The following is a 12,164-nucleotide window of genomic DNA, read 5'->3' on the forward strand; positions in this document are numbered from 1 at the left end:
AATGGGCAGGTGGTTAAAACACGACACCACAAGCAAGATTCTTTGCTTTGCTGAGGCACAAGCTCTACTCCAAAACCTAGTGAGCTGCATCCTCTCTTACCTTCCTTTAGGAACATTTACATTGGAAATGCACCCGATGCCTTAAACTAGGTTTTGGAATGCATTGACTGATCTAGACTTTATAATAAGAGATTATATTACTCCTGATGTGTACAGTTACAATATTGTTTAAATGTTTGGTGTCTAAGATTTTTGTAATGTTTTAGAAAGGAGTCTCTTATGCATTCAATAAAAAAAAAATACAGTAAAACAGTGATATTATGTAATATTATTACAATTTAAAATATTAAACTTTAAAAACTTATGTTTTAAATTACAGTTTATTCCTGTGATGACAAAGCTGAATTTTCAGCAGTCATTATTCCAGTCTTCAGTGTGACATGAGCCTTCAGAAATTATTCTAATATGCTGATTTGGTTCTCAAGAAACATTCTTTGATGAATGGAAAGTTTAAAAGCACAGCATCTGTTTGAAATATAAATGTTTTATAACATCATAAATATCTTTACTGTCAATTTAATACATCTTTGCTGAATGAAAGTATTAATTTCCTTTAAAAAATAAATAAAGATCTTACTAAGGCCAAACTTTTGAACGGTACTGTATATACACATGAGAAAGGGATTTGAGTGTCAGTACAGTGGGTCATAAGCAATGTCCTTATCTTTCCCTCACTTTCAGATCAAATGGATCCCGATGGCTTGTGTTAGACAGAGTCGGTGACCTTGCTTTCCACGGGCGGACAGGACTCACAGATTGTGACACAAATTTGAAAAGACAGACCACTCGAAGCAAAATTCCACCCTTAAGCAGTCCTGAGATAGAAGAAAACTGGCAAGTGCCCAGCTCCCTGTGAAGACATCCCATATCGATAAGCAACTTTCTGCCCACCAGAGAAAAAAAAATCAAGCATAAAAGCCCCTCAGCACATATCGCTGTCTGCAAGCCGTGTGCCGCAGCTGTACAATCAGAGACTGCCGCCACCCCCTCCACCCTGTACGTGGAAGTTGCCTTGTGCCTAAACTGAATTGACGAATGCATTGTAACAGCAATTTGTTCTTTTCTTTTCTTTTTTCCTATTTATTATGTTACTGAGCTATAAGTCTATGTTTAAAGGGAAAGTTCTGACATTGCTATGAGCAGCTGGTGGCGTTTCAGTAGATCTGCAGTTTGTCCGTCACATCAGAGTGGTGTGCTGTCTGTGGTGGAAGGGCCTCTCCGCTCAGACATCCACTCGATCAGATTAATATATTCACATCAAATTCCGTGCCCTTGTGAAAGAATCTGATGGCTCCCTGTGTCTAAAAAGAAAAGGAAAAATAAATAATATATTATTTATATTTATCATACATCCATTCCACAAATAACAGCATGAGAAACCAAAACTACCTAATTCTTTATGATGTCTGTTGATAGTGTAGCTCAGAGTCCTCGTCACAGACAGAAAGTTATGAGTGAGGCGAAATGGGATCAGCCTGTGCGTTCTGACCGGATTCCCTGCGTCGTGGAGATGATGGTGGAACGGCAAACTCTGGCTTTACTGAAAGGTCAAAGGAGCTGACACACAAGCTGACATGTTTATACTCATTAGTGAGCAGTACAGATACGGAAAGCAGAACGTTACAAAACCCCAGCATTCCCTGCATATTTCTTAGTGTCTTAAACGGGAAAGGGGACGCAGTCTCGTCCTTTTGATCCCTTTGCCATATAGTGTTAAGGGTAACGCGAAAGACGTATTTCCGATTCAGTTTGTTTGTATTCAGACGATACTTTATTTGGTCGAAGAGCCGTGGTTATGCCGAGGCCATCTGTACTGAGGAATCTCTGTTATACCGCGAGACATGGCACTGTTGGATTTAAAACGAAGACCATTTATTCACCTGGCCTGAATTGAAGTTTTGTTTTATGTTCTTTTGTTTTTCTAAAACCATTAACGATTTTTTAAAAATAGAGAAAAAAAAAAAACTCAAAGTAACCACATGTTATATGTTTATTTGTAATTGTATACAAAGCATCTCTCTAGGCTTCATAGTAAAGCATATATTTGTCGTGTGAAAATAGAAGGATGTTCTAAGTTACTTAGAATGACTTTGTCTTTCCCCTCATGCATTGAAGTACTTGATACTTGATCAGCAGAATGTGAGCGCAATGTCTGTTCGAAAAAAGAGAAGCTCTATGAATTCAAGCGCTGTGAAGCATCAAAATCAGCAAACAGTGGAAATGATGAACAAAGCCAGTTTGGATCAGGATTTTGCTCTGCCGTTATTTGTTTTCTTTGTAAATCTGAAGGGAGCAGCAGTCACCACTTTCATTTTATAATGTATGAGTTTTTCTTTAAGACCAAAAAGTTTTCTTTTTCTGCCCTGTCTGTTTGTCTTCCATGCGTTCACACCATTGAAACAAGACTGCCATATTCTCACCACTCTCTCGAATATGAAGAACAAAACTTAAGGAAATATTTCAGAAAATCAGCATTATTTTCCTCCTGTGTTTTTTCTCTTTCTTTGCTTTGTGGAGAGTTTCCTTCCTTAACAAAATTATTGTGAAATCCACTAGTCTTTGTGGCCTTGTTATACATTTCAGTATTCAAGAGCTTGTATTTTTGCCGGCTGAAAATTAATCGAGGTTATGAGTCATCTCTTTGTCTGTTGTTTTTGTTTTCCCTGTTTTTTCCCCTTCTTCTTCTTGTTTTTCCTCTGTTGGATATGTTAGATTTTGCTGTATGCCCTGATGCTTTCCCTCATAACAAAAAAAAAACAATGAAAAGGATAAAAAAAAAACATTTGGCTTATTTTTCACTGTAGTTAGTCTTTTATACAATAATATTGTAAGAACATTTCTTGAATTCTAAATATTACTCTTTCTAGATTTTTGAAATCAAAAGTTTTGAGTAAAAAGTTTCTTACTTTATTTTACTATGTTAGATAGTAAAAAAAATGTACGGTTATTTACCATAACCTGTCCATTATTATAAAAAAGATTATGGATAGCATCTTAAGAACATAAGTAGGATTGTAGCTGGCAGTCTAGTACGTATGGGGTATTGTACGAGCTCAATGTTCTAGAGGATGTGCTCTCCATCTCTGTCTCCAGTCTGCATTGTTGGTTGATGAACGATCTGTACCCATGTCAAAATTCAAGTTATTGTCAATGCACATCAGAAAACCAGCAGTAAGAAGTCGAATTCTTTTTTTTTCTGTCTCTGTAACAGAAAACACAATATGTATATAACATTTATGTAGCAATAAATGTGCCATCTTTTTTTAACTCTATTGTATGTGCCTTTATTTCCCTCTTTCAGCATTTGGTTTTCATCTACAACTTCATACAGCAAAACTGGATTAAAATACGTAACTTCATTTCACTCACATCTGAATTATTGAGTAAAAGCTTGGCATTACGACTGCTGGGCTTTTCAAAAGATTTTGGACATGTACAAATAAGCTTAAAAAAAATCTCATGTCATTCCAAACCTGTATGGCTTTCTTTCTTCCGTGGAACATAAAATATGTTTTGAAGAATATTAGTAACCAAACATTTCCCACTGAATTCCGTTGTATGGCCAAAAAATATAATGGAAGTTACAGGAAATTAAAACTGTTACCAATTCATCAAATTATCTTTTTTTGTGTTGAGGGTGAGTAAATGATGACAGAATTTTCATATTTGTGTGGACTTTCTATTTAAGCAACTGCACAAACACTGTTCATTTATCATATTTACAGTTAGTTTTCTTTATAAAGCATTATGGAACCCTTTTCTGTTTTCAGTACAGTGTAAAAAACGCACAATACGATATTTAGGTAAAAAAAAAGGTTTTATTATTTTGCCTTTATAAAATAGTCTGTATAGCTTTTATTGTTTGAAAAAATGTCTTTGCACTGAGAAAACATTTTCTTTTTAAAGTAATTCAGATTTCAATTGTAAGAGTTCTACATCTGTCTTTAACTTGACTGAAAGACAAACACACTTTGCGTCTCTAGTGAATGATCATGGGAAAATAGCATTGGAGTATGACACTGACTGCCGCTCTTTCATTGCGGGGTGTGTGCATATTCCCACGTATTCCCAGTGTTAATTGACTTCGCTTCCTAATTCAATTATTTGTTTTTCCCATTTCTGTGTCAGTTCTGAAATATGGGAGCATCTGTTTTGTCCCAGTAGCGGTGAATGGTTTACAGCCAGAGTCTTTCTGCGCAATGCAACTTCCAGCATATCTCACGAAACTCTAATAACAGTTCGCTCAGTTTATTTCTCATTTTTCATCTCATCCGTACATTTTTACTCAATGACATCAGTCCTGGCTGTCCAATTAAAAGACTAAACTAAATCCCAGAACTCATCTCCTTGGCTTACACATCTGCCCTAAATTATGTCTCTGTACATGTGTGTGAGAGACGCTTTCTCATTGGATTTGTCCTGCGCTGACAGGTTGGGCCCCAGATCTGCTGTGAGACTGGAACGGCACTGGGGAAGAGTTGCTAAATGCTGGAGAGACCTCGGCCAATTCCGACTCTGTCAGCCTTCCAACATGACACCTCATCTGGAGGCCACTCCAACTCTGCTGGCTGGGTGGGAAGGCTTTGTCCCGTTTCCTCCCTGTGTGTGTTTTTGTGCGACTGTGTGCATATTCCTTCCTGCCTTTATCAAAACCATGCCCTGGAGTGTTTACTTGCAGTCAGCTTGAAAAATGGGCAATGTTTTATAAGCATGGGACCACCGTGTTTGCGAGCTGACTTCCTGTGGATCTGGCTGCCTGGGACAGCCCAGCGAGGGAGTGTCATGGTGGGCTTGCTGACAGGAGCATCTTGGCTTCTGCTGCTGGACCGCAAACAAGGATGCCTCAGGCTGACATGCATTTGATAATGATGTTCCTGCTGACTCTTTTCCTTTCAGTGAAATCGCTATTAGGTTCATGATTGATGACCACAGTTAGGGCTCTGTGTACCAGACTTTTATATTTACCAGATTTTATATTTAAAATTCATGAACTGAATTCTTCTAAACAGGTACTAATGCGATATTATTACTAATACTTGCTTATATTACAGTATACCAGTGCTACGGTTCTGCTTATCAGCCAAACCATGACCCCTAGTCAAATTCTGTTCACTTGATGTCCCATGACCTTTTTTAAGAGATGTTTTTAATGTGAGAGCTGTTGAGAAACTATTCTTAACAAAAAATTAATCTTGGATGAAAAGTAACATCTTTAAATGTTGATATCCACTCCTTAAAATTTATATTTTGGTCTGGCCAGCCAGTGTCAGAGGTCTTGAGTCCAACAATTCAGAATCATACATTTTTGCTTCATCTGTTGAACCGATTCAGTTGACTGTAATAAAAATATTTTTAATTATAAACTAATTTAAATCTCAAAAATCTATGTTTGTCTAGGTCTAGGCAAGCAACTTAATTATCTGTCACTGTTACCAACAGTATTTCGGTTGTTATTACAGTTATTAGTAATATGCACAGTGCATATAACATTCAGTCTGAGTCTGAGTCTGAAGGCTACGCTCTCGTTTAACTGACACTGGCTGATAGAAGAACAAAAAAAGCTTTCTCTTGTAAGATTTTCAAGCACAATTTGAAATCCAAAATGTGGAAAGTTGCATTAAAACAGCTGAAACTAAATATTTGTGCACGTCTTATTAATGTAGATTAGTCTACATCAGGGACCGTTCACACAGGGCCCATTCTTGCATTTAAATAGCTACAGCAAAACACAAATAATGCAGCCTCTCTCTAACGCTGGCTCTCATCCGGATCCCCAAACGGTGACAGAGAGCGCTCCCTGCTGAACATGCTGCAGGGATTTTAAATAGAGATCCTTTTGTGTTTCCCTGCAGCTCCACAGTCCTCCTCACAGCTACAAGGCCCCGACTGCACCCACACAGAGAAATGAAAACACTGCAGACCCACGACAAAGGGTGGAGTCATCAGTACTTGCACTATATACACACAAGTTGTTTTTGCTCTTAGTTCTTGGGTTGGTCTGAAAGCACAAATGCAAAGTTTACAGGATAATTAAGTTCTGTTACTAATTAACTTAGAAATGACATGAGGATGAGTAGGCTAGGCGATGACAGAATTTTTTTATTTTGGGATGAACTCTCCCGACACCAAAATGATGCACAATAAAACAAAAACAAATATGGTTGATAAATGATTGCTTATGAAAGTATTTAACCCTGTAGTGCTCCTCCAGTCGGTGACCCATTTTATCATCATATTATATTAAGGAGGTTGAAGCAGAGGTTTTCTTCTTCACTGAGATAAATCTGGAGGTATAATAGAAACACTTGGAAAAATATTGTTTCTTATTTTCCTAAACCGTCATGTCTGTCACAGCCAGATCTGATGAGATCTGTTAGCACGCACCCTCAGATCGCAGCGAGTGCATCTTCCCCAGTACTATGGAGGACGAAACCTGCAAAAACAATAAATAAATAAATACACAAATAAATAAATAAATAAATGTGTGTATAAATACACAAAGTCTTGCTTAAATACATATAGAAATAATTAAACGTGATTAAAGTAGGCAAATAAATCAAATTAATTGGTGGGCAAATGGAAAATGTTTAAAGAAATGCTAAACTCATCCTATTTATTTTCCTTTGATCACTCATTTATTTCTGAATGTAGTTCCACATTTATTTTTCCTCTGCACAACATGCTAAAAAAATGCATCTCCGCTGACAGGAGATGCATGGTGTAAATCCAGTATAGCCAAGTAAAGTCACTTTTGCCGTTCAACAGAGCAAGATACATAGAAAAATTGAACCGTATTGTCCGTACAGTATCTGTGACTTTACAAACGACCCAACGGAATGGCCAGAGGTGTCATTTCCTGGCACTCGATATTCACAAATCTAGGGACCGTCTCTAAAGTTACATACGACATTGGTATACACTTTTCTAACTTCAATAGCATTTGAGGAAAATGACTTACAGTAACACAACCAACTGTGAAGTGGTCATGTATGTCTCAGTTATAATGCACACCTTTTAGATTTTTTATATTTATTCAAATAAACTGTAAACTCATATCTACACTGTAAAAAACTTCCTGTAGAAATTACAGTTACTAACTGACAACAGTTTGCTGTAAAAAAAAAAAAAGAGCTGTAAATCAACTGTAGAGAACTGTAAATTGATAGCTCATTACTGGCAGCAACCACAGCTGCCAGTATTCTACTGTTATTTTCAGGATGTCATGCCAATAAAGCAATATGAATTGAACTGAGTTGAAATGAATAATTGATTACTAAGCAATTAGATTAGATTATTATCTTTCTTTCTTTTTTCAGATCGAATGCCATCAATGCAGGAGGTGGTTTCGTGTGCCTTCCAATGACAGACAGCCAGTTCAAGAGGGCTCAAAAGCTTGACTGGAAGTGCTGCCTATGTCAATAGTTTTAAATTCTGCAAATTGTCATATTACAGTTCTTTAATAAAGTTTCAGTTTTGCGTTGGGGCAGGGCATTGGGAAAATTAAAAATATGAAGTTACACAGTTGTCATTGTTGTTTTTTTCCATTGTTATTTAATGGAACTGCTAATTTTACAATTTGTGCATACAGTTTTACAGTAACTGAAAAGTGAAGAAAACCAATTACAGTAAACTTTACAGTATAACAGTATATTCTCTATTGTTTTAAAATGCATTACTCAAGAAAGGACCAAAAATTGAATACAATAATAAAATATTTTACAGTTAAACAATATTACACTGTAAATACATTTACAGCAAGTTAAATGACACTGTAAAATAAAATACAGTATATTTGCTACAAAATAAAATTACAGTAAGTTACGAGCGAACTGCTGCCAGGTAGTTACTGTAATTTCTAAAAGTCCGGACTTAAATCCGATTGAGATGCTTAAACAGGCTGAATTAAAACAATTCTGCAAAGAAGAGTGGGCCAAAATTCCTCCACAGCGATATGAAAGACTCATTGCCAGTTATCGCAAACACTTGATTGCAGTTGTTGCTGCAAAGCGTGGCACAACCAGTTATTAGATTTAGGGAGCAATTACTTTTTCACGTAGGGCCAGGCAGGTTTGGACAGCTTTTTTCCCTTAATAAAATAAATAATCATTTAAAAACTGCATTTTGTATTTACTTGCATTATCTTTGTGTAATATTAAAATTAGTTTGATGATCTGAATCTTTTAAGTGTGACAAATATGCAAAAAATAAAAAAAACAGGAAGGGGGCCAACACTTTTTCACACCACTGTATATGATTTGACTGTTTATTTCAATAAATATAAAAAAATCTAAAAGGTGTGCCTTATAACCGAGAACTACATGACCACTTCACAGTTGGTTGTGTTACTGTAAGTCATTTTCCTCAAATGCTATTGAAGTTAGAAAGGTGTATACCACTGTCGTATGTAACTTTAGAGACGGTCCCTAGATTTGTGAATATCGAATGCCCGGAAATGACACCTCTGGCCATTCCGTTGGGTCGTTTGTAAAGTCACAGATACTGTACGGACAATACGGCTCAATTTTTCTATGTATCTTGCTCTGTTGAACGGCAAAAGTGACTTTACTAGGCTATACTGGATTTACACCATGCATCTCCTGTCAGCGGGAAAGCCGCGCCCCCACCTATCACAAGAGGCCCATGGTTGACACCCTCTCATTAGCATGTTGTGCAGAGGAAAAATAAATGCGGAACTACATTCAGAAATAAATGAGTGATCAAAGGAAAATAAATAGGATGAGTTTAGCATTTCTTTAAACATTTTCCATTTGTCCACTAATTTATTTTATTTAATTGCCTACTTTAATCACATGTTTAATTATTTCTATATGTATTTAAACAAGAATTTGTGTATTTATACACACATTTATTTATTTATTTGTGTATTTATTTATTTATTGTTTTTGCAGGTTTCGTCCTCCATACAGTACAGCCGTCATCTGTACAACAGTTTTGTCATCATTTAAGTTTTGGTGAAGTTTAATTTATTCAGTTGTGAGTTAATAGATTTTTATTATTCTGTTAACATTACTGGCCTCGTCTCGTTATATTTTTCTATCAGTTTTGTGGCCGTGTGAATACACTAGGGTGTGTTAAAGTGTGTTTGGCATTATGTAAATCTGCTGTCTGCAGTGTTCTATCACTAGATGGCGCTGTCAGTTTAAACAGCTGTCAGGGCATCGTTCAGTCAGTGTGTAATGCTGGGTGAATATCTGCAGGCCAGATTACACAGAGCAAGGAAAAATACAACAGTACACGGTATTGCGTATTCTATTTTTGGTATTTTTTTAATAACGAAATTCGCTCTAGCACTGCGAAATTTAATTTAGGCAAATATATGTGCTTTTTTTTTACATTATTAGGCTACTAATCATAAAAAAAACAACTTGAATTTTTTATTACTTATTTTATTGGAGCACCCAGACAAAATTATTTTATGATGGTGATGATGATGGGGGAAATCAGTACATTAGCCTATATACCATTGAATCATTAAATAATTAATTAATTAAAATCTTCCACACCAACATTAAACAATACACAAAATTATAAGATGTGGAAATGAACCAAGTGGAATAAACTATTTATTTTATTTATTTTATTTTGGTTTGATGAAACCACATTTGATTCTTTTTCTAAACTTTGACCTCATACTCCCACAACTTGTGTATTTTTATTTGTTGCCTAAATTATTATTATTGTTATTATAATTACTTTTTTGTTTTGCTTTTTACTTGACAAGTTAAATTAATGAAAAGAGAAAAAAAAGGATTTTTGCACGAATCGAATGTTTTTGAATTATTAGTTTACTATTAGTTGAGGGTTTACAATTGTTTTTCAATACTGAAAAATCAAGGGACGCTTGTTCCCATCTTGAAAATGGCCCATATACTTTCTCTGTCCTGTTATAATAATTCATTATCACATGAAAACCCTTGATTTCACCGATACTGGAAGCACAAGGGCTCGGATGGCCTACACCCAGTTTCTGCGCATTGTGATCAGGTGAAAAGCGAAATGCGCTCTGGTCGTCAGAGTCCTGTGGAGCAGATCAGCGGATCGTGGATCAGGCAGCGGCGCGGGGTGGAGTGAGTGATGGGTGTGGGCGGGGCTCTGCGCTCTTCAATAACCCGAGTGCGTGAAGTAAACCTAGTCTGAAAACAAGACGTGCAACAAGTGACTTTGACCAACTGAGAGGAGATGGAGCTTTCGCTTTGTGTCACAGCTGTTTACAGAGCTTGATCAGCAAATAAACGCTTATTTTTGGGATAAACGACAGACAGTGGTGAGTGCTGATTTTGGGTTGGGTTTTGTTTTTATTTATTAGTGTGCGGATCTCTGCTGTTCTAGAGGCATTTGGGCAACATGGTAGTAGGTGAAATAAAGTGTATTAAAACATTGAAATTAAAGTTTATAAACTTAAATGAGCAGCCAAACCGGTAATGTTCTTGTATTGTAAACCTAACAATATTATTAAACTGTGAAACTGTGTAAAACTATATTATTAAAAGTGCCTGGAGCATCTGTTAGGATGATTGTTTGGTATTAATTACGCAAACTATTAATTAGTATGCAGAAAGCAATTCAACAAAAAAATAAGTAAATAAATAAATACAACTTCTGGCTCAACCATATGCATATGTTTTAGATGCATAGAAATGGAACCCCCAAAATAAATAGTTGCATTATTCAACATGATTAGATTTGCAGTGTAGTGTAAACCAAAATGTAAATTAATTCACTTGCATTAAAAACATGAAATTAATCTGGGCAAACCGTATCGATGCAGTCTGCCTGATGTAAGTAAATGCGAAGGAAATTTCATTGTTAGATGGCTGAGTATTCCTGCTATCCCTCCTGACAGAGTTATGGTGTTTGCTCTGTCATCTAAAGATTGATTATCCATAAACCTTATTGTTGAACATTTTTTGTTGATGCTCTAGCTATAGCTGTTTTTGGTCTAGATTAGATTTAGTTGGTAGCAAGAGTTAAACTTAAGAGCGTTTCAAAAGAAAAACTCTGTTTTGAGTTTCCCTGGAAGAGGAATGCAGGTGGAGGCCTGGTTGTAAGAGTTGGCCCAGCCTGAGTTAGCTTCACTGTCAAAGCTACACATTTCCAGTGGGCACAATGAGAGGAAAGGAGCTACATTAACACCATTGAGTCCCTCTGCACATAGTACATGTGACACAGGAGCTGAAAGAGGCTATTGTGTCATATCCATTTTTCTGCAGCAGAGCTCTGTTCCTTGTGGATAAGGGGGCTTGCCGCTTTTTAGCTTGCCCTTATTGTTCTTTCTCATCCCACTCTATGGAGCTGGAAAGTTTGAGTCTCTTCTGCTCACTTGAGTGTCGGACGATGAGAAGAACTTTCTTTTTTGGCTTGTTTGTTTATGATGATGTGCTCGTTTGGTGTTTTTGTAGTAGTTTTTATTCTCAAGACTTTAGGTCTTCCAATCCTATGCTTTCAACCTGTAGGCTCTAGTGTCACCTTCATTCTTCATTGAACGGATTCTTTACTTGCTCATTGAAAATGAACCAATGCCGTCTTTGTTTTCTTCATTGTCAAGCCCTCAGGGATCTCACAGGTTGCATGCATCGTAATACACTGCATGCTTTGGTCATACCATTTGCTGTTGCAACAAAGACATCAATATGACTCATGCAATCTTTTGTTGGCTTTGAGGTGAAAGGATGTTATCAGTGGGGTCCAGAAGAAACTGATAATAGTCTGTTGCGTGGTGTGATGCCTGTAGTGGAGTGATAGTTTTGCAGCTTTGTGTTTTGCCATCCCTGAGGCACAATACTGTTGCTCATTGCGTATGTCACTGAAATTCTTTGGACGTGATGGCACTGTCAGACATAGTATGAGTGCAACTGGGTATTTTTGATTATTTGGAGTCAAAATGGGCAGTATTTTGAACAAGTTGTACTCATAGAAACAAATTATATGAAAATGTCTTCACTGCTATACTTTAGTTTATTTCCATTAAAGATATGAGCTCTTGACAGACAATTTAGTCACCAGCTGTTTCAAGACAATTGAATATTAAATCTGTTTTCCTCTGTTTTTTTCCTCTCCACTTATCTTTCTAACGCAGCCCCCAT

The 12,164-nt window shown here is 36.5% G+C and overlaps 2 protein-coding genes across 5 annotated transcripts in view; both read left to right on the plus strand.

The window, feature by feature from the left end:
* The window catches only part of LOC107596418 (transcription factor 12-like), a 128,211-nt gene extending 125,394 nt beyond the window's left edge, over positions 1-2,817 (plus strand). For all 4 annotated transcript variants that reach the window (XM_016287149.1, XM_016287151.1, XM_016287150.1 and 1 more), the window contains one exon: positions 742-2,817. The gene's annotated coding sequence lies outside the window, so the exon portion shown is untranslated. The remainder of the gene's footprint in view (positions 1-741) is intronic.
* LOC107596498 (cingulin-like protein 1) overlaps positions 1,463-12,164 on the plus strand; it is a 13,016-nt gene continuing 2,314 nt past the window's right edge. The window contains exon 1 of the mRNA XM_016287245.1: positions 1,463-1,607. Coding sequence (XP_016142731.1) covers positions 1,463-1,607 — 145 coding nt within the window. The remainder of the gene's footprint in view (positions 1,608-12,164) is intronic.

The sequence above is a fragment of the Sinocyclocheilus grahami genome, unplaced genomic scaffold (assembly GCF_001515645.1).
Source record: "Sinocyclocheilus grahami isolate Dianchi unplaced genomic scaffold, SAMN03320097.WGS_v1.1 scaffold219.1, whole genome shotgun sequence".
NCBI lineage: Eukaryota > Metazoa > Chordata > Actinopteri > Cypriniformes > Cyprinidae > Sinocyclocheilus > Sinocyclocheilus grahami.